The 23563-nt window shown below is 46.1% G+C and overlaps 1 protein-coding gene across 2 annotated transcripts in view; it reads right to left on the minus strand.

Annotated features, from left to right (window-relative positions):
- Positions 1–23563, minus strand: part of c11hxorf58 (chromosome 11 CXorf58 homolog) — a 47085-nt gene that overhangs the window by 14711 nt on the left and 8811 nt on the right. Inside the window, exons 2-6 of one of the 2 annotated variants that reach the window (XM_070892886.1) lie at positions 14915–15057; positions 9016–9115; positions 7048–7142; positions 6421–6532; positions 2304–2435 (exon numbers count right to left, since the gene is read on the minus strand). In XM_070892886.1, coding sequence (XP_070748987.1) covers positions 2304–2435; positions 6421–6532; positions 7048–7142; positions 9016–9115; positions 14915–15036 — 561 coding nt within the window. In that variant the 5' untranslated portion in view covers positions 15037–15057. The remainder of the gene's footprint in view (positions 1–2303; positions 2436–6420; positions 6533–7047; positions 7143–9015; positions 9116–14914; positions 15058–23563) is intronic. The other variant, XM_070892887.1, reaches the window with a different exon arrangement.

Below are 23563 nucleotides of genomic sequence, written 5' to 3' on the forward strand. Positions count from 1 at the left end.
GAGGGGGGGTGAGAAGGGAGGGAGGGGAGGGGGGGTGAGAAGGGAGGGAGGGGAGGGGGGGGTGAGAAGGGAGGGAGGGGAGGGGGGGTGAGAAGGGAGGGAGGGGGAGAAGGGAGGGAGGGGTGAGAAGGGAGGGAGGGGAGGGGGGGGTGAGAAGGGAGGGAGGGGTGAGAGGGAGGGGAGGGGGGTGAGAAGGGAGGGAGGGGAGGGGGGGTGAGAAGGGAGGGAGGGGAGGGGGGGTGAGAAGGGAGGGAGGGGAGGGGGGTGAGAAGGGAGGGAGGGGAGGGGGGGAGGAGGGAGGGGGGAGAGGAGGGGGGAGGGAGGGAGGGGAGGGGGGGGTGAGAAGGGAGGGAGGGGAGGGGGGGGTGAGAAGGGAGGGAGGGGAGGGGGGGGTGAGAAGGGAGGGGGGGAGTGAGAAGGGAGGGGGGGTGAGAAGGGAGGGGGGTGAGAAGGGAGGGGGGGTGAGAAGGGAGGGAGGGGAGGGGGGGAGAGAAGGGAGGGTGGAGGGGGGAGAGAAGGGAGGGTGGGGGGAGGGGGCAAGGGGAGAGAAGGGAGGGAGGAGGGGGGTTGAGAGAAGGGAGGGAGGAGGGGGGTTGAGAGAAGGGAGGGAGGGGAGGGGGGGTGAGAAGGGGGGAAGAGAGAGAGAGAGAGAGAGAGAGAGAGAGAGAGAGAGAGAGAGAAAGAAAGGAGAGGGAGGCTGAACGGGCCCGGCCGGGCCCAAGACTTCGAGCTTAGACTTACCGGATTGACAGGTAGGTGGCATCGGGTCCGGGGTCCGGGGGAGCGCGGGTCGGGGCGGAGGGGAGGGAGGGAGGTCGGCCGGAGATCGGTGGGGGGGGGGGGGAGAGATCGGTTGGGGGGGGGCGGAGATCGGTCAGGAGCGGAGGTCGGTTGGAGGGGAGATCGGTCAGGAGCGGAGGTCGGTTGGAGGGGAGATCGGTCAGGAGCGGAGGTCGGTTGGAGGGGAGATCGGTCAGGAGCGGAGATCGGTTGGAGGGGAGATCGGTCAGGAGCGGAGGTCGGTTGGAGGGGAGATCGGTCGGGAGCGGAGGTCGGTTGGTGGGGGGGGGGGGGGGGGAGGTCGGAGCGGAGGTCGGTCATGGAGGGGGGGGGGGGGGCGGTCGGGAACGGAGGGGGGGGGGGGGAAAGGTCGGGACCGGGGGAAACAGAGGTCGGGTCGGGGGGGGTGGGAGCGGGAGACGGGTCGGGTCAGGTCCGGAGGAAGCAGGAGCTGGGCGTGGGAGGCAGCCTTATGCACGCAGCCCCAGTGAGGCCATTCGGCCAGGGCTAGGGAATGCGTGCTTCGGGCCCCTCCCACAGTTTTGGCCGCCTGGAGCTACTGCACATGCGCGCCCACTGTAGCGCGCATGTGCAGAGGTCCCGGCACTGTTTTCAACGCAGGGAGCTGGCTCCGCCCCCTACAGCTCGTGCTGCGCTGCGCCAAACTGCAAACGACCTGCAGGGAGGTGGAGAATCTGGAAGTTTTTTTTAGGCGCACTTTGTGGCGCGAATAACGGGCGTCCAGGTCGGGACTGCGCCGTTCTAGGCGCGGCCCGAAACTAGGGCCCAAAGGGTGGTGGAAGATTGGAACTCTCTTCTGCAAACAGCAATTGATGCTGTTAATTTTAAATCTGAGATTGATAGCTTTTTGTTAACCAAAGGTATTAAGGGATATGAGCCAAAGGCAGGTATATGGAGTTAAGTCACAGATCAGCCGATCAGGCACAAGGGATTCAATGGCCTACTCCTGTTTGTATGTTCCAACAATACTGCTCCCAGCAGGCGAAATGCCCAAAAGAAACAGTCAGAGAATTGGTGCTGGCCTTGGAAAGGGTTGCCAACTTTGGTTGAGTGTATTCCTGGAAGTTTCATCACATGACCTCGCCTTGAACCACCCCACCCCCAGACTCCTGCCACTGGTCCATCCTCCAGATGCACTGCCTTCCACTGCCAATTGGAAAGGGGACAGACTCTTTGCTACCCAATTGGGTTAATCTTGACGTTAATGGAACAGCCTATTTTCCTCATCTCCAATACTTTTCTAACAATTAAATGAAAGTGGTGAAAGAAAAGGAAAAAACACAATTTTGTTTAGTGCCCTTTGATTTTTTTTCCTGGATATGAATCTTCGATCCCTGGAGGTTTGGGAACCCTACTGTTGTAGGCCTATTTCCTATCCACGCTGGCTTTGGGACCACTCCCTGCTGGAAATGCAGAGTCACCGAATTTACCAGTAAAATCAGACAGCTTCATCCACTCTATTATTTTAGTAAATTGTAGCATTACAAAACCAGCTTTCAAACCTGCATATAATCTTTCACTGTAACAATATCAACTTCGTCTGCTACTTTGGTTCTTTGATACTGAAGGTTATCCTGCATTATAAGCTCGTAGAATTTTCTGTGTCCCATAATGTTGCAGGAAGCTGCTGCTGCCTGTAAAGAAAAGAAGCCTGAAGTCTCTTTAATCTTTAAAAATAACATTTCATGAATGAAAGTAAATCTGTGAATTATAATGTTAAAGCCCAGAAATAAAGCCAATTCACATCAGCTCCTCCCAAAAGACAACAAAGCAAATCAATCATTAAAGTTTAATAAACAAGGAAGCTATTGACTGCGTTATGATGACCGTGTCAAATTTGTTAACATTTCTCACTGACTGTATTAGAACGCTGCTTTCACATCTTTAAAGTTTCTTTTTGCATCAATTTCATACAGGGGTGAATTCTGGACCATTGCTCCTCATGTACAATGTGCACCACTGACCTCACCTCACCCGAGCTTGCAAGGCTGGGTCATGTCAATTATTAAAATATGCTGCACATTAGCTCAGGCACAAGGAGTGTACTGCTGAAGAGGGATATTAGAGTGACCCATGCTGGCTGGAGAAATGTAAATGGGTGCGACCACTTAAAGTTAAAGTTAAGTGGCTGGGGAACAAAAATTCTTCAAGCTTTAGAAAGGCTAAAAATAGGTCTTAAAATATTTGTTAATTTTTCCAAAGTCTACTGAGGGCAGGCAAAAAAACAAGCGTAGGTGTACCCAATGGTTAAGTACACAGCAGAGTTTGTGGGTAAATGGTGGCGCCCTTGATCCCCTGTTACTGTTTGGAAAAACTGAAGTATTCTACGTGAGGTGAGTGCGAGAAGAGTTTGCCGCTCAGGTCACCCGCCTTACAAGACAATTGTGCACCATGCCTGGCAGAAGTGGCAGCCAGGTTCAACACTGTGTATAGTATCTTCAGGGCTATGAACAGATATGGAAAATGTAGTATACTTTAAAGAACCTTGAAAGGTAAGACAACCTAACAATATTGTGTATCACATAGATGGAGCATGAATGTATTCCAGAAAATGTTACCTGTCAACCTGTTCTACATTTACTGCTCACCCATGCCAAGCTCTCACATGATTTTACAATTCTTGAGTATATCACATGCACGCGCATACTTCAGCAAAGCACACATTCAAGATGCAACTTACAACTGAAACCCTCGCCATACTCACATATCCCAAGAATGCCACATATCAAACCATTGTAACACAAACATGGTCATTCATTAACACGCTGATGGACTCACAGCAATCGCCAGTGTATTTTGGGAGACAGTGGGCAGCCATTTCATGCTATGCAGAGGGAAAGAAGAGGAAAGTGCTGGTCATGATGACTAACACATCCGTTAGTTGGTTGATATGGGGATTAGCAGCACATTCGTTGATATGACAGTGCGAGCTGCATTGAACCACAGTTAATAGTTGAGGGCAGTGGTTGCAGGTGTCTTGGTTGCAGATGGCAAAACTTTGCAACTGGCTGCCACCTGACCTTCAGCAATGTGATATAGTTGGTGTGCCAAAGTCTACAGATATGTTCCAGTGCTTGCTGATCCTGGCATGCCTTCTTTCATCTTGTGCCACCTCAACCAAGAAGCACTATTTTGCAGGCACTTTAAACACAAACTTACCTGAAGGAGTAAATAGGTTACACTGCGTCTACAGCACAGAAACAGGCCATTGGGCCCAAATGATCTATGCCAATGTTTAGGCTCCACATCAGCCTCTTCCGCCCCACATTTATTTTCTCACAAAAAACATTAATTTAAAATGGCTAATAAAATCAATACAGTACTAAAATGGTACTGTAAATAGCACAAAAAACATATATAAAGCATGCAGCACTTTAAGGCCCCCGAAAGCTTCCTTAACTCCAATTACAAATAGCCACTGATTTAAAATAAAGGGAAAACCCAAGTCAGATCCTGTAGAATTGCACATTATGTTCATTTAATTATTTCAACATAAAATTTGGGGTATTAATGAGGCTAAGGTACAAAATGGTCAAAAACCCTCTAGCACACAAAATACTGCTGACCATAGAATCGGAGGGCCTGCTCTCCCAATTTTCCAATCGACTTGTTCCTGTGTAGCAATTACTCTTCCAGTGCACAGCAGTGCACAGTTGGCCCCATAGTTTTTGTTAAATTGCTTCCCAATATAAACATATTTAAATATTCACGTGACATTTTAAATTCTAATTACAGGTTTCCCTCAACGTTTTATATATATAACATAAAAAATAGGAACAAGAGTAGGCCAGACGGCTCCTCGAGCCTGCTCCACCATTCAATAAGGTCATGCCTGATCTGATCATGGACTCAGCTCCATTTCCCCACCCGCCCCCCCATAACCCCTTATCGTTTAAGAAACTGTCTATTTCTGTCTTAAATTTCTTCAAATGTCCCAGCTTCCACAGCTTTCTAAGGCAGCGAATTCCACAGATTTACAACCCTCTGAGAGAAGAAATTTCTCATCTCTGTTTTAAATGGGCGGCCCCTTATTCTAAGATCATGCCCTCTAGTTCTAGTTTCCCCCACCAGTGGAAACATCCTCTCTGCATTATTCCAGGTGTGGCCTCACCAATACCTTGTATAGCTTAGCAAGACTTCCCTGCTTTTATACTCCATCCCCTTTGCAATAAAGGCCAAGATACCATTGGCCTTCCTGATCACTTGCTGTACCTGCATACTATCCTTCTGTGTTTCATGCACAAGTAACCCCTGGTCCCGCTGTACTGTGGCACTTTGCAATTTTTCTCCATTTAAATAATAACTTGCTCTTTGATTTTTTTCTGCCAAATGCATGATTTCACACTTTCCAACATTATACTCCATCTGCCAAATTTTTTGCCTGTCTATGTCCTTTTGCAGATTTTTTGTGTCCTCTTCACAAATTGCTTTTCCTCCCATCTTTGTATTGCCAGCAAACTTGGCTACGTTACATTCAGTCCCTTCTTCCAAGTCGTTAATATAGATTGTAAATAGTTGGGGTCCCAGCACTGAACCCTGCGGCACCGACTGAACCCTGCGGCACCCCACTAATTACCGGTTGCCAACCAGAGAATGAACCATTTATCCCGACTCTGTTTTTTGTTAGTTAGCCAATCCTCTATCCATGCTAATATATTACCCCCAACCCCGTGAAATTTTATGTTGTGCAGTAACCTTTTATGTGACACCTTGTCAAATGCCTTCTGGAAGTCCAAATACACCACATCCACTGGTTCCCCTCTATCCAACCTGTTTGTTACATCCTCAAAGAACTCCAGCAAATTTGTCAAACATGACTTCCCCTTCATAAATCCATGCTGACTCTGCCTGACCAAATATTTTTTATCCAAATGTCCTGCTACTGCTACTTTAATAATGGACTCTAACATTTTCCCAACCACAGATGTTAGGCTAACTGGTCTATAGTTTCCTGCTTTTTGTCTGCCTCCTTTTTTAAATAGGGTTGCGTTACATTTGCAGTTTTCCAATCTGCTGGGACCTCCCCAGAATCCAGGGAATTTTGGTAAATTACAACCAATGCATCCACAATCCCTGCCACTATTTCTCTTAACACCCTAGGATGCAATCCATCAGGTCCAGGGGATTTATCTACCTTTAGTCCCATTATCTTACTGAGTACCACCTCCTTAGTGATTGTGATTGTATTACGTTCCTCCCTCCCTAAAGCCCCTTGACTATCCACTGTTGGGTGGGTGGTCAGCAGTTTGGTGGGGATAGGGTCAAGGGAACAGGAAGTGGGTCTCATGGACAGGATGAGCTTGGAAAGGTCATGAGGGGAGATTGGAGAGAAAGAGTAATTTGTGCCTGCACAGACCAGGAGAATTCCAGCAATGTATGGAGGAGTGCCGGGGGGGGAGGGGGAGGGGAAGAGTTTGGGTGCGTGTACATGGACATCAGGTAAGGACAGGATTAGGCTCAGCTGTGACAGTCTCCACAGTTGAATAGCTTGCCAGCACTCAGTGTCAAGGTCCGCACATGGTTTTGGAGGGTGACTGAAACCTATTGAGCCCAGCAAGGGAATCAACAGCTTCTGGAGGGGAGCAAAATGAAAGGAAAAAATAGAAAAATCAGAGTTACCTTAGATGCAGGCTTGATTATTCTTTTTCCACTGAAATATTGATTTGTATAATTCCCAGTGTGCTGAAAAATCTTAAACACAAGGATAGGAGGAAATTCTTCTCCAGCAAATCTAAGGGAAAATAGGAAGACTGATTTCTGTAAATGATGTCAGCTGTTCTAGGTAACAGTGCTGTTTCATGTTTTAAGTTAGAAGTTAGAAGTGATGCGTTCCTGGCCCTTCATTCAACATGTAAATAAGCTGACCCTACCAATTCAAGTGGAGTCATCGTCGCAATTCACTGGCAGGCAAAAGTCCTGTCATGTCAACGTTACTGCAGTGCAAACAGCAATCCGGTTATCTGCTATGTTACAACACTTACAAAGCAGAACTTGTTAAAAATATATATATTTTTGACACAATGAAACAGCTCTTAATATTTGGTTAATTTTGAAATTAAAAATATTTTTCTGCCGATAGATGAAAATTATGAAAAACTACAGAGAACGGATGAAATATAGTTATGCTCTCCGCACCACAATGCATTTCTCAAATATGGGCAATTCTGTGTTCATTTATTTTGCAATTCTCTTTTCTTTACAGGCATGTTACAGTTGCTTTGTTAGATAGTGCCCTACAGAACTTACCTGAACCTAACCTTATACGCCATGCTGGTATCCCTCAAGAGCTCAGCATCGGAGGGTTGTAGCTTCCTTAGAATGTCAGTTGTCAGACAGTGTTCCTATCACAGAAGGGAACAGTGGTAAATTTGCACAAGTGCATCAGAAAATAACTAAACGTATGCTTTGGGGAAAAATAGCACTTATTAAAACACTATGGAGTAGAATTTGGCCAATATGGATTTCTGGCGCACTCACCAGAGGTGCGCCGCTTTTGTCCGCCTGGTAGTGCTCCAAAAATCTTCAGGCCGAGTTTGGCCGCTCCCCAAACTCTCCTCGATGGTGGCGTAGCGTGGCCACTGAATTCGGGAGCGGAGCCAGGTCCAGTCGCTGAAAACAGTGCCGGGACCTCTGCACATGTGCACTAGAGTGTGCGCGCATGCGCAGAAGCTCCTCGCCCCCAGAATCTGTGAGAGTGTGCTACAGGCTGTGTGGAAGGGGCCGATGTGAGCCGCCCTTATCCCTGGCCGAATGGTCTCCCTCATTGACGGCCCGCTGTCTTCCCGGGCTGTGTTTTGGTACGACTTCTATTTTTTATTTGTTATTGATTGATTGATTGATTGCTTATTACTTTGGTCTTGGTGCTTTAGGTGCACAGTTCCTTCTATTTTTTATTTGTTAATTAATTGCTTATTACTTTTTGTGCTTTGTTTAGTGCTTTGTAAGTCTTGGTGCTAGGTGCAGGTCCTCTCAGCTTCCTTGTATTTTTTATTTGTTATTGAATACTTATTTTTGTGCTTTAGATATGGCCCTTACGGCCAAAGGGATCAAGGGGTGTGGAGAGAAAGCAGGAAAGGGGTACTGAGGTTGAATGATCAGCCATGATCTTATTGAATGGCGGTGCAGGCTCGAAGGGCCAAATGGCCTGCTCCTGCACCTAATTTCTATGTTTCTATGTTTGTTTAATGCTTGGTGCTTTAGAATGTACTTACCTGCGCTGATTTCTTAACTCTTCACAAAGGTTTTCTGTGCGGGCCACAAGTGGCCACATACGCTGGCCTAAGTTAGTTTTGAGCAACTATTAGCTGTCCAAACTGGCTTAAATGTCCAAAACAGGTGTAGGTAGCTGGTAACGCCCCCTTTTGAAAAAATAAACTAAACTAAAAAAAATCTTGATTAACTCACTTACACTGGCACAAATTAAATGTGCAAAATGGGGATTTTTAAGATACTCCAGAAAAATCAAGTTGCTCCAAAAAAAAGAGAGCAACTCCTGGCCAAATTTGGGCCAATGATCTTATGAATGTCTTTTAAAGTCATTATATAACACCGCATTGTGTCAAGTAAAATAATGTAGAGGGAAGAAAATTATTGTCTTTTTGTAAACACATTTTAAAAAAAGAGAATTGGCCAAACTTAAAATTCTGGAAAACTAAGCTGATATTTATTGGATTGGCTTTGTTGGTTCTTGGCCAGACTGATACCCAATCATTGAGAAACTCTAATGGTGGTGAGCATAAATGTAGATAATAAAGTCTGACTGAAAGGGCAGGACTGTCTGCAACACCCTATGGACACCGTGCAGCAGAGCAGGTCTCCAGTCGTCCTGGTTAACCCTTGCCACTGGATAAAGGCCCAGCTCAGTCAAGCCCATGTTGTGGCTGGTGTGCAACAGTCACCACACATTACAACAATTCACGCACAGGCATCTTCCACCCCCTCAATTGGAGTTCAGGACTGGAACATCGGGTCCTTCATCGAAACACCTGTGAACTCATGGAAGCAAGTCATCCTCGTTCAAGGGACCGCCTATAATGATGATGGATGGACACTATCTCACACCCTCCAGTTCTGAAGAATCTCTCATGTGAATATCAGTCACTGGTGCACTAGTTCTCAAAAATTCATAAAGCAACAACCAGAGACTTAAAGAGGAAACAGTGTACTTCTCCATTATTAACTGCCTGCAAAAATGGGTTCTGCTATTACACTTACCGCTGCACAGATTGTGTGCTTGAGTAGGCAAAATAACTGTTTATTTCTGTAAGAACACCATGATGACTGAATAATCCTAGCTGCAAAATCAGGATCAATTCTGAAACAAAGAAAGTAAAGATCATCTGATTATATTAGACACTATTTATTGTGTCAAAATGGACAACTACATGAGTGATTTGCATAGTATAGGTAAAAAATACCTCAAACTATCTGATGCAATTAAATGCACCAACACATTCCCAAAGCAGAATTAATTATTGATTACTCCTTTCTCTAATCATGCTTCCTCCTTTTCCAATGAATTGTTCTTAAATGGACTTTCTCAGGATTGTCTATTCCTTTGCCCTTATCTCCTAAAACATATGGTGGGAGCCAGGAAAAAGAGAAAAAAGTAAATAAAGAAATATAGTTACGGTAGAGAAAATACAACCCAATTAGAAAAATAAAAATAAGAGGGACAGATCAAGCAGAATGAAGTGTTTATTTTTTATTGTGTTTATGTCCTTTAAAATTGTATAGTACAGGTTTAATATTACAAATACAAAGCTAATCCTGACATTTCAGTGGGTTAATTGACTTATTTGTCACAATGCTCGAGCTAGAAGTATACATAGCTGTCCGACCAAAGGAAACAGTCATTCCTCTGAACATAGCAGTATAAACATTAAATACCATGCTCTGACATAGATGGTATTTTAGATCTATTTATATCTAATCGGTAAAACCACATTAGGGGCTGGAGTTCCACCAACTTTGCAACTGGGTTTTCGCCGCGATTTGACCCTCCGCGGCGAAAACCCAGTCTGCGGGATTTTCGGGCACCTTTTTGTGGCGGCGCTTCCATGTACCACCGGGGAGAGGTGTGCCGACGTGCAAAGCCGTGGATTGTGTTACCGTCATACGTTCGGCACTCTCCACCACGCCCAGAATACCGACAGGTTAAACCTAATTAGAAGAATAAAAATAAGAGGGACAAGGTCAAACAGAATGAAGTGTTTATTTCTCCGCATGGCGGAGAGTGCCGAAAGTACGACGGTAATGCAATCCGCAGCTTGCACGTCGGCACACCTCTCCCATTTTTGTTCACCCATTCGTAGCCACCTCATCTCCCACTTCCTTTTCTATTCACATGTTCTCTGTGTCTCATATTGTCCCTAATTTCTTTGATTGCTTTCATTAGGCCTAATGCTCATATCACTTCTGCCATTTAACCATCTGCTGTTTTTCCACATATGCACTCTGTATCATTCTATTTCTTCTCTCGTGTATGTGCGAGTTTTATTCCCTTCCCTTCACCTTTGTTCTGTTCCTTTTAAAATCATATTCATCTGTAATGTCCACCAGTTTTGGCAACGATACCACACCCGTGCTGGGCACTATACCTTAGGAAGGATATATTGGAGGGAATGCAGCGTAGATTTACCAGAATGATACCCGGATTTCTAATGTTAAATTGCGAGGAGAGATTACATAAACTAGGGTTGTATTCCTTCGAATTGAGATATTTAAGGGGTGTTTTGATTGAAGTTTTCAAGATATTATGGGGAACTGATTGGGTATAGAGAAAATATTTCCGCTGAGTGGTGTGTCTAGGACTAGGAGACAGCCTAAAAATTAGAGCTAGACGTTTCAGGAGTGAAATTAGGAAACACTTCTACACACAAAGGCCGGAATCTTCACAGCCCTGCGAGTGCGGGTTTGGAGGCGGGCCCACTGTCCAAATGGCCCTGACAGCGGGTCGGGATCATGCTCTAAACCCGCCTCTGTGTGAGTTTCTGACCTGTCAGGACTGCGTGCGGATTGCAGACCCGACAGCAAGCGGCGGGTCAGTTAATTAAGATCGTTAAAAGGTAGTTGAATGCTAGTTAAAAGGCTTAAAAGCAGGCACTTACAATTTTACCAAACTTTTGATGGGTTTGCCGTCTCTCGGAGAACACGCCAGGTAACTGCAGTCGGGTTCTTAGTGAATCTCTATCACTTTGGCTAGCTGGCAGCTGCAGAAATGGTATAAAAGCTACCATTTCATCGCTGTTCATTTTCCAATGTCAGAAGCTGAAAGCTTTAGGTTTTGGAAGAGACTTTTGACCTGTATGCAGTTTGCAAGTGTTTGCAGTGAACTCTCTATTCACTGTCACCTCCTTAGAGTAACCTCTCCACCATGGACAGATTGCTTCTGTCATCTCAAACTCACCTGTCATCTATTACAGCAGCATCGGTGCCCTTGAAAAAAATCTCACCTTGGTCCTCAGAATCGGGATAAACGGGTCCTTTTCAGAATGGCAGGCAGTGACGAGTGGGGTGCTGCAGGGCTCAGTGCTGGGACCCCAGCTATTTACAATATACATCAATGATTTAGATGAAGGAATTGAGTGTAATATCTCCAAGTTTGCAGATGACACTAAGCTGGGTGGCGATGTGAGCTGTGAGGAGGATGCTAAGAGGCTGCAGGGTGACTTGGACAGGTTAGGGGAGTAGGCAAATGCATGGCAGATGCAGTTCGGGAACGGCTGCCTCGTTTTGTGAGGCTTCCTGCAGCATTCTCCCTGGCTGAAGCACTTTCACACAGGTAGGAAGATGGTTTATTTAATCTTTTCTTTGTTTATAAATTTTTATTCAGGTTGGATTTATTCGTATAATATTTGTATAAGTATAAATAAGGATTTATTGTAGAATTTAATGAGTTCCCTTCCCCCCCCATCTCGTTCTGGACGCCTAATTTGTAACCTGCGCCTGATTTTTTAATGTGTAGAACAGGTTTTTTCAGTTCTACAAAAATCTTCACTTGCTCCATTCTAAGTTAGTTTGGAGTACGTTTTCACTGTGGAAACTTTCAAATCAGGCGTCAGTGGCCGGACACGCCCCCTTTTGAAGAAAAAATTCTGTTCCAAAGTGGAACTGTTCTACCTGACTAGAACTGCAGAAAGAAAAATGTGGAGAATTGCGATTTCTAAGATAGTCCGTTCTCCACCAGTTGCTCCTAAAAATCAGGCGCAAATCATGTGGAAACTTGGGCCCACAGTGTTCAGTTTTGGTCTCCTAATCTGAGGAAGGACATTCTTGCTATTGAATGAGTGCAGCGAATGTTCACCAGACTGATTCCCGGGATGGCAGGACTGACATATGAGGAGAGACTGGGTCGACTGGGCCTGTATTCACTGGAGTTTAGAAGGATGAGAGGGGATCTCATAGAAACATATAAAATTCTGACGGGACTGGACAGGTTAGATGCAGGAAGAATGTTCCCAATGTTGGGGAAGTCCAGAACCAGAGGACACAGTCTAAGGATAAGGAGTAAGCTATTTAGGACTGAGATGAGAAGAAACTTCTTCACTCAGAGAGTTGTTAACCTGTGGAATTCTCTACCGCAGAGAGTTGTTAATGCCAGTTCATTAGATATGTTCAAGAGGGAGTTAGATATGGCCCTTACGGCTAAAGTGATCAAGAGTATGGAGAGATAGCAGGAAAGGGGTACTGAGGTGAATGATCAGCCATGATCTTATTGAATGGTGGTGCAGGCTCGAAGGGCCGAATGGCCTACTCCTGCACCTATTTTCTATGTTTCTATCCCACCACAATCAGCCCCAACACCAACATCATTAAACACATTAGCATCACTATCAATAACACTAACCTTCTCTGCAATCACCTGATGCTGCACAGTACACAGGGCATCAGCACCCGACCACATTGCTGCCGGGGGGCCAAGGATAGCCTAACTATGGGCAGGTTTACTTCACTTGATGCTGTGCAGCTTGGCTGCCACATGATGTGCCAGGTTGGCACCATCCCACACCAGCTACATAAAGCATCCCTGCAATGCCTAAGCCATTTCTTTCACACTCATCACCATTGTAGGGGGTATCCTTCTGTCTCACCATTCACCACAACTCACCAAGCCTCTTCCAAAGGTGCCCACAAATCTGTTCAAGAATGCAAAATGCTGAAAATAAAGATTTCAATGTTTGACAACACATCAACATAAACTTCACATGAACAATGGCTAAAGGACCCTAGTGCCTACCCTTGTGTGTTGTTAGTTGGTGTGATTGGACAAGGATGAGAGTGAGTGTGAGGGACGGCTAGTGAGATGGAGAAGTGATAATGTAGATAGAGAGAGGGGGATGGGTGGAGGTGCAAGGTAAGTTGGTGTGAGTAAGGATATGTAGGAGTAGAGTGATGGGGATGTGATGAGTGGCACAGCAGGATGAGGTTGAGTGTGGTTTTGTAGTAACGTTTCGTGATCCACTGAGATCATTGAAAGGTTTGCGCCACTGCAGCCTGGTCCTCCTGACAACATCCCTGCTTGTATCTCCCTGTACAATGTGCACCCAGGCTGCGTGGGTATCCTGGGCGGGTCCCTTCCGCCCATGCGAAGGACAGATGCCCTCCCTGTGTGCTGTGCTTCCCTCCGTAAGCATCTGGAGGGAGTCATGGGAGAGCCTGGGTGCAACCGTGCATCTCTGTACAGTGCTTCTCAGTGTTTGCAGCACATGAATGCTGCAGAACACTGACAGAAGAACTGTCAAAATCATTGTGGGCATTGTCCCTTTAAGGAAACCGGCTGATGACACGTCATCAAATGACATCATCCTACCAGCTTCCTCTTAATTGACTGGGAAGTCGTTAGGGTGGGCTTAACAAGCCCAGTCATCGGAAGATTCGGGCGAGAGAACAGGCTCACCACACGCCATCAACCCCGGCCGCGTCGATCTTGCCACGTGTGGTGAAATCGCGGCCAGAGGATGGTAGAAGTTTGAACTCTCTTCTGCAAATAGAAATTGATGCTGGAACAATTGGTAATTTTAAATCTGAGATTGATAGACTTTTGTTAACCAAAGGTATTAATATATGGGGAAAAGGTGGGTATATGGATTTAGGTCACAGATCAGTCATCATCATCATCTTCATCATCACAGGCAGTCCCTCGAAATCGAGGAAGACTTGCTTCCACTCTAAAAGTGAATTCGTAGGTGACTGAACAGTCCAATACGGGAATTACAGTTTCTGTCACAGGTTGAAGGAAAGGATGGGTGGGGAGTCTGGATTGCCGCATGCTCCTTCCGCTGCCTGCGCATGTTTTCTGCATGCTCTCAGCGACGAGACTCGAGGTGCTCAGCGCCCTCCCAGATGCACTTCTTCCACTTAGGGCGGTCTTTGGCCAGGGACTCCCAGGTGTCGGTGGGGATGTTGCATTTTCTCAAGGAGGCTTTGAGGGTGTGCTTGAAACATTTCCTCTGCCCACCTTGGGCTCGCTTGCCGTGTAGGAGCTCCGAGTAGTGTGCTTGATCAGTCAGATCTCATTGAATAGCAGAACCGGTTTGAGGGGTTACATAAGAACATAAGAACATAAGAATTAGGAACAGGAGTAGGCCATCTAGCCCCTCGAGCCTGCTCCGCCATTCAATAAGATCATGGCTGATCTGGCCATGGACTCAGCTCCACTTACACGCCCTCTCCCCGTAACCCTTAATTACCTTACATGGCCTACTCTAGTTCCTATAAAATATTAACTCATCTATTCTCCACAGATGCTGCCTGACCTATGCTTCTCGCAATTTCTGTTTCTGTTTATGGATTTAAATTATATAGATTATGACACTCATTTTGTTTTTAAATGGAAAGTGAGCTGACAGCCTGATAACTGAATAAATACATAGACAGACAAGAGGTTGGAACAATGATTATGTAAACGGAGGGACAGGGATAGGTGATGGAATATTACTGGCAGTGCAACAGATGTATGCATTTCTTGGTGTAAGAGACAAGCATTTTTGCATTAACTCAAATCTTTTTTTACTCTCTTCTAGTAACCTATTGATATTATTTACGTTAAACATAATATATGAATCAATTTATTTTGGTAATGAAAAACACAAGAATTACAAGAATTACTTACATCTTTGGTTCAGATTTTTGCATGTGTGATGTTATTTTTTTATTATTCTGTAATAAGAGATCATTTTGCAGAGTTCGACAGAAATCCGGTGAGTATTTACTTTTCAATTCAGTAGGATCCATTATTAGTATTTCAAAATCATTCTGAAGACACACAAATGAGTTACAGTAATTATCTCATCTCTACTGTCTGCGTCATTGTTAAGTAATGCTGTTAGAAAGTATTTGAGAAGACATCAATGCTGTATCAATACAATATAATGACCAGGAACAGAATCATTTTCCCACACCATAGTGTTTCACAAGAGATATTTTGTGTGTGTGAAAGATGAAATTTTTTACTACAGCATATCGAAGGTGTGTTCATTTAAATGTGATTTTTGTACTGTATAACATATTGGTATTAATGCTTAAACATAAACCAACATACTTAAATCAGCTACTCACAATTACTGCTTGTAACTTAGTAGTTCATCAAAAACAGATTATTCTTAAAAAAGCCAGGGAAATGGTGAATTTATTGGAATACCCAGCGTGTACCACTCCATCCTGATTATCTTACTGAATCAAAGAGACTGTAATCTTAAGAATATACTGATAGAGGCATAAGTGACCTAAACTTGTTATCTTCTGAAAAGAATAAGACAATCCATCATGGTGAGACATAATGTAGAGGAGTTTATAGATTTATAGACAGTGACTGTGAGAACAGAATGCTAATCAATACCTTCTTTAACATTTGGTGTTTCACAGGACCATCCTCCCTGACAAATAATCTGGTATTTGAGCCAGGTAAGTCCAATACTCCAGGATGTGGCTAATAATTTACTTGCCAGTCTGGCTCACAGATGGTACCTGAGGAGGGATGGATCTATCACTGGGAGCTGAAATTCTTCACTGAACTCCATCGAAACATAGAAATTTATGTCACAGAAGGAGGTCACTCAGCCTATTGTGTCTGTGCCGACCAGAAAAGAGTTACCCAACCTAATCCCACTTTCCAGCTCTTGGTCCGTAGCCTTGTAGGTTACAGCATTTCAAATGCATATCCAAGTACTTTTTAAATGTGATGAGGGTTTCTGCCTCTACAAGCCCTTTCAGGAAGTGAGTTCCAGACCCCCACCACCTATTGTGTTCCTAACACACCTGATGGTTAAAGTAACAGTGACCTCAGTCTTTATTAAGACACTTCAGAGTGAGGAACAAGCCTTAGGAGCCAGCTTATATACAGTGCTCCCAAGGGATGCTGGGATCCCTTGGGACTTCAGGGGATGCGCTCCCTGGTGGCAGAACATGGGATTGCATGCTTTACAGATACACATCACTCCCCCCCAAAGTCAAAGTGAAAACTATTTACAAGGTGAGGCGGTCGGGAGCCTTTCTTTCCCTGGTGGACCGCCTCGGTACAAATGTCTGTTCTGGTGTTGGCTGTGCCCTCGCTAGGCTGGCGTGTTATTGGCCCTGCAGGGCTGCTGGGTGAGCCTGGACTTGCTGGGTCGTTGGGCATGATGGGTTCAATTTCCTGGTCCGGGGTGGTGTCGTTGATCCTTTGGTTGTGTGTTGTGGGCTTGAAAAAGGTGGTGTCTGCTGTGGGTTGTTCAGGGCAGTCTGTAAACCTCAGCCTCGTTTAGTCCAGGTGCTTTCTCCAAATTTGTCCATTGTCTAGTTTGACTACAAACACCCTACTCCCTTTTTTAGCTATCACCGTGCCCGCGATCCACTTGGGACCATGTCCATAGTTTAGCACATACACAGGGTCATTCAGATCAATTTCCCGTGACACAGTGGCGCGACCATCGTTTACATTTTGTTGCTGCCGCCTGCTCTCTACCTGATCATTCAGGTTGGGGTGAACCAGCGAGAGTCTGGTTTTAAGTGTCCTTTTCATGAGTAACTCAGCCGGGGGCACCCGTGAGTGAGTGGGTAGCTGAGCAGCACTCGGGACAGGCGGGTTTGGAGTGAGCCTTCTGTGACTCGTTTAAGGCTCTGTTTGATTGTTTGTACTGCCCACTCTGCCTGCCCATTGGGGGCTGGTTTAAACGGGGCCGAGGTGACATGTTTGATCCCATTGCGGGTCATGAATTCTTTAAATTCGGCACTGGTGAAACATGGCCCGTTGTCACTGACCAGTATGTCAGGCAGGCCGTGGGTGGCAAACATGGCCCTCAGGCTTTCAATGGTGGCGGTGGCGGTGCTTCCCGACATTATTTCACATTTCGAAAAAGCATCCACCACCACCAGGAATATTTTACCGAGGAACGGCCCGCATAGTCGACATGGATCCTCGACCATGGTCTGGAGGGCCAGGACCACAAACTTAGTGGTGCCTCTCTGGGTGCGTTGCTCAACTGAGCACACACACTGCATTGCCGTACCCAGGACTCTAAGTCAGAGTCAATACCGGGCCACCACACGTGGGATCTGGCTATCGCTTTCATCATTACTATACCCAGGTGTGTGCTGTGGAGATCCGAGATGAACGTCTCCCTGCCCTTTTTGGGTAGCACTACGCAGTTACTTCACAACAGGCAGTCTGCCTGAATGTTTTCCAACATTCCATTGACTCTGGATCAGTTCCTATCGAGTGGAGGGTAGCCAATGTAACCCCACTTTTTAAAAAAGGAGGGAGAGAGAAAACAGGGAATTATAGACCGGTCAGCCTGATCTCAGTAGTGGATAAAATGATGGAATCAATTATTAAGGATGTCATAGCAGCGCATTTGGAAAGAGGTGACATGATAGGTCCAAGTCAGCATAGATTTGTGAAAGGGAAATCATGCTTGACAAATCTTCTGGAATTTTTTGAGGATGTTTCCAGTAGAGTGGACAAGGGAGAACCAGTTGATGTGGTATATTTGGACTTTCAGAAGGCTTTCGACAAGGTCCCACACAAGAGATTAATGTGCAAAGTTAAAGCACATGGGATTGGGGGTAGTGTGCTGACATCTGAGAACTGGTTGTCAGGCAGGAAGCAAAGAGTAGGAGTAAATGGGTACTTTTCAGAATGGCAGGCAGTGACTAGTAGGGTACCGCAAGGTTCTATGCTGGGGCCCCAGCTGTTTACATTGTACATTAATGATTTAGACGAGGGGATTAAATGTAGTATCTCCAAATTTGCGGATGACACTAAGTTGGGTGGCAGTGTGAGCTGCGAGGAGGATGCTATGAGGCTGCAGAGTGACTTGGATAGGTTAGGTGAGTGGGCAAATGCATGGCAGATGAAGTATAATGTGGATAAATGTGAGGTTATCCACTTTGGTGGTAAAAACAAAGAGACAGACTATTATCTGAATGATGACAGATTAGGAAAAGGGGAGGTGCAACGAGACCTGGGTGTCATGGTACATCAGTCATTGAAGGTTGGCATGCAGGTACAGCAGGCGGTTAAGAAAGCAAATGGCATGTTGGCCTTCATAGCGAGGGGATTTGAGTACAGGGGCAGGGAGGTGTTGTTACAGTTATACAGGGCCTTGGTGAGGCCACACCTGGAGTATTGTGTACAGTTTTGGTCTCCTAACTTGAGGAAGGACATTCTTGCTATTGAGGGAGTGCAGCGAAGGTTCACCAGACTGATTCCCGGGATGGTGGGACTGACCTATCAAGAAAGACTGGATCAACTGGGCTTGTATTCACTGGAGTTCAGAAGAATGAGAGGGGACCTCATAGAAACGTTTAAAATTCTGACGGGTTTAGACAGGTTAGATGCAGGAAGAATGTTCACAATGTTGGGGAAGTCCAGAACCAGGTGTCACAGTCTAAGGATAAGGGGTAAGCCATTTAGGACCGAGATGAGGAGAAACTTCTTCACCCAGAGAGTGGTGAATCTGTGGAATTCTCTACCACAGAAAGTTGTTGAGGCCAATTCACTAAATATATTCAAAAGGGAGTTAGATGAAGTCCTTACTACTAGGGGGATCAAGGGGTATGGCGAGAAAGCAGGAAATGGGTACTGAAGTTGCATGTTCAGCCATGAACTCATTGAATGGCGGTGCAGGCTAGAAGGGCCGAATGGCCTACTCCTGCACTTATTTTCTATGTTTCTATGTTTCTAATGGACAGCTCGTCCTTTCGCCGCTGGAACGGCTTGATTTGCTCTTGCATTTCAACGGTTTGCTGGCCCAGCTCCCATGCAGTACACAGTTTTTTACTACGGACAGCAGAGGGTCTTGGCTGGTCCAAGTCCTAATCTGGCGGGCCGTGACAGGTAATTTATCATTTTCAAAAGCTTCCATGACCATCAACAAGTTTGCAGGCTGTGCCATTTCCACCCCCATGGTGGGCACTGGTAGCCGACTGAGAGCATCCGCACAGTTCTCGGTGCCTGGCCTGTGGCGGATGGTATAGTTATATGCTGATAGCGCGAGTGCCCACTTTTGTATGCGGGCTGAGGCATTAGTATTTATCCCCTTGTTTTCAGCGAACAGTGATATGAGGGGCTTGTGATCGGTTTCCAGCTCAAATTTGAAGCCAAACAGGTACTGATGCATTTTCTTTACCCCGAACACGGAAGCTAATGCCTCTTTCTCAATCATGCTGTAGGCCCTCTCGGCCTCAGACAAGCTCCTGGAGGCATAGGCGACAGATTGCAACTTCCCCGCAACATTAGCTTGTTGTAATACACACCCGACTCCGTACGACGATGCATCACATGCTAGCACAAGTCCTTTACACGGGCTATACAATACAAGCAGCTTGTTGGAGCATAAAATGTTTCTGGCTTTCTCAAAAGCAATTACTTGATTTTTTCCCCATATCCAGTTCTCACCTTTACGCAATAACACATGTAGGGGCTCTAAGAGAGTGCTTAACCGCGGTAGGAAGTTACCAAAATAGTTGAGGAGTCCAAGGAACGACCGCAGCTCCGTGACGTTCTGTGGCCCGGGCACGTTCCTGATAGCCTCTGTCCTGGCATCTGTGGGCCGAAAGCCGTCCGCCGCGATCTTTCTCCCCAAAAACTCCACTTCTGTTGCCATGAAGACGCATTTCGACCTCTTCAGCCACAGCCCTACGCGATCCAGTCGCTGGAGGCCCTCCTCCAGGTTTTGTAGGTGCTCGACGGTGTCACGACCCGTGACCAATATGTCGTCCTGAAAAACCACCATGCGTGGTACCGACTTGAGTAGGCTCTCCATGTTTCTCTGGAAGATCGCTGCAGCCGACCGAATTCCAACGGGCATCTGTTGTAGATGAACAGTCCCTTGTGCGTGTTGATGCTGGTGAGGCCCTTCGAAGACTCCTCCAGCTCCTGCGTCATGTAGGCCGAAGTCAGGTCGAGCTTGGTGAACATCTTGCCTCCTGCCGTCGTCGCAAATAGGTCGTCTGCCTTGGACAGCGGGTATTGGTCCTGTAGCAAGAAACGATTAATAGTTACTTTATAATCGCCACAAATCCTGACCGTGCCATCACTTTTGAGTACTGGAACAATCGGGCTGGCCCACTCACTGAATTCCACTGGGGAGATGATGCCCTCGCGTTGCAACCTGTCCAGCTCGATTTCCACTCTCTCCCTCATCATGTGAGGTACCACTCGCGCCTTGTGGTGAATGGGTTGTGCCTCTGGGACCAAGTGGATCCGCACCTTTGCCCCGGAAAAGTTTCCAATGCCTGGCTCAAAAAGGGAAGGAAATTTGTTAAGAACCTGGGTACATGAGGCCTCATCGACATGTGATAGCGCTCGGATGTCATCCCAGTTCCAGTGGATTTTGCCCAGCCAGCTCCTTCCAAGCAGTGTGGGGCCATCGCCCGGGACAATTCAGAGTGGCAGTTCGTGCACCGTGCCCTCAGAGATGACCTTGACCATGGCGCTGCCCAGGACAGTGATGAGCTCTTTCGTGTATGTTCTCAGTTTTGTGTGGATGGGGCTCAGGGCTGGTCTGAGTGCCTTGTTGCACCACAGTCTCTCAAACATCTTTTTACTCACGATGGATTGGCTAGCGCCAGTGTCCAGTTCCATGGCTATGGGTAAGCCATTCAATTTTGCATTTAGCATTATAGGTGGACATTTCGTCAAAAATGTGTGCACCCCGTGTACTTCAGCATCTGCCTCCTCTCTCTGAGGCTCAAAATTGCTTTGATCCACCATGGACCGATCTTCCTCTGTCACGTGGTGGTTAGCAGGTTTTGCAGAGCTTGCAGCTTGTCTGAATGGAAGCTTCCACAATGCCAACAAGGTGTGAATTGCCTTGCATTCATCCTTTGTTGTGGACCCTGAGTCATCTGGGTCACCTGAGGCCTGCTGGCAGTTGCAGACTCGTGGTTTCTGCCCTGTACATATCTGCTCGCAAACACAGTTCCAGTTAATTTATGAACATTGCTAGAAATTGTGTGCTGAGAGATTTGTTTGGTATTATCACTGGTGGACATAAACGCCTGTGCTATCGCAATGGCCTTACGGAGGGTCGGTGTCCCTACAGTCAAATGTTTTCGTAGGATGATTTCGTGGCCAATGCCCAGTACAAAAAAGTCTCTGAGCATTTGCTCCAGGTAGCCATCAAACTCACATTGTCCTGCAAGTCGTCTTAGCTCGGCGATGTAGCTCGCTACTTCCTGACCTTCAGATCGCTGGCACGTGTAGAACCGATACCTCACCATCAGCACGCTCTCCCTCGGGTTAAGATGCTCCCAAACCAGTGTACACAGCTCCTCATACGACTTATCTGTGGGTTTCACCGGAGCCAGAAGATTCTTCATGAGGCTGTAGGTCGGTGCCCCGCAGACCGTGATGAGGACCACTCTCCTTTTTGCAGCGCTTCCTTCTCCGTCCAGCTCATTGGCTACAAAGTACTGGTCTAGCCGTTCGACATAAGCTTCCCAGTCCTCACTCTCCGAGAACTTCTCCAAGATGTCCACAGTTTGCTGCATCTTTGCGTTGGATTCGTATACTCGTCGCCAGTTATTGTTTTCCTAACACAGATGAGACTGCACACAGGGAGGTTAAAGTAACAGTGACCTCAGTCTTTATTAAGACACTCCAGAGTGAGGTACAGGCCTTATGGGCCGGCTTATATACAGTGCTCCCAAGGGATGCTGGGATCCCTTAGGACTTCAGGGGATGCGCTCCCTGGTGGCGGAACATGGGAGTGCATGCTTTACAGATACACCACACCACCCTCTAAGTGAAAAAAGTTCTCAACTCCCCTCTAATCATTCTATCAATTACTTTAAATCTATGCTCCCTGATTATTGACCTTTCTGCTAAGGGAAATAGGTCTTTCCGACCCACTCTATCTAGGCCCCTCATAATCTTATACACCTCAATTAAGTCTCCCCTGCACCTCCTCTGTTTCCAAGAAAACAACCCCAACCTATCCAATTTTTTCTCATAGCTAAACTTCTCCAGTCCTGGCAACACCCTTGTAAATCTACTCTGTACCCTTTCTCGTGCAATCACATATTTTCTGTAATGTGGTGACCAGAATGGTATGCAGTACTCTAGCTGTGGTCAAACTAGTGTTTTGTACAGTTCAAGCATAATCTCCCTGCTCTAATATTCTATACTAAAGGAAAGTATCCCATATGCCTTCTTAACCACCTTATATACCTGTCCTACTACCTTCAGAGATCTGTGGACATGCACTCCAAGGTCCCTCTGTTCCTTTACACTTTTCAGTAGCCTACCATTTATTGTGTATTCCTTTGCCTTATTAGCCTTGCCCAAATGTATTACCTCACACTGCTCTGGATTGAATTCCATTTGTTACTTTTCTGCCACCTGACCAGTCCATTGTTATCTTCTTGCTGTCTACAGCTTCCTTCCTCACTATCAACCACATGGCCAATGTTTGTATAATCTGCAAACTTCTTAATCAAGCCCCCAACATTGAAGTCTAAATCATTGATATATACTACAAAAAGCAAGGGACCTATAACTGAGCACTGCGGAACCCCACTGGAAACAGCCTTCCAGTTAAAAAAACACGTGTCGACCATTACACAGAAAGGAAAAGGCGTTGGGGTGGCGTTGCTGGTTAAAGAGAAAATTAATGCAATTGTAAGGAAGGACATTAGCCTGGATGATGTGGAATCGGTATGGGTGGAGTTACGGAATACCAAATGGAAGAAAACGCTAGTGGGAGTTGTGTACAGGCCACCAAATAGTAGTAGTGATGTTGGGGACAGCATCAAACAAGAAATAAGGGATGTGTGCAATAAAGGTACAGCAGTAATCATGGGCGACTTTAATCTACATATTGATTCGGCTAACTTAACTGGTAGGAATGCGGTGGAGGAGAATTTCCTGGAGTGTATTAGGGATGGTTTTCTAGACCAATATGTCGAGGATACAATCAGAGAGCTGGCCATCCTAGACTGGGTGTTGTGTAATGAGAAGGGACTAACTATGCAATCTTGTTGTGCGAGGCCCCTTGGGGAAGAGTTACCTTAATATGGTAGAATTCTTTATTAAGATGGAGAGTGACAAAGTTAATTTAGAAATTAGGGTCCTGAACTTAAGGAAAGGTAACTTTGATGGTATGAGGCGCGAATTGGCTAGATTAGACTGGCAAATGATACTTAAAGGGTTAACGGTGGATAGACAATGGCAAACCTTTAAAGATCACATGGACGAACTTCAACAATTGTACATCCCTGTCTGGAGTAAAAATAAAACGGGGAAGGTGGATCAACCGTGGTTAACAAGGGAAATTAAGGA

Source organism: Pristiophorus japonicus, chromosome 11, assembly GCF_044704955.1.
Source record: "Pristiophorus japonicus isolate sPriJap1 chromosome 11, sPriJap1.hap1, whole genome shotgun sequence".
Lineage (NCBI taxonomy): Eukaryota > Metazoa > Chordata > Chondrichthyes > Pristiophoridae > Pristiophorus > Pristiophorus japonicus.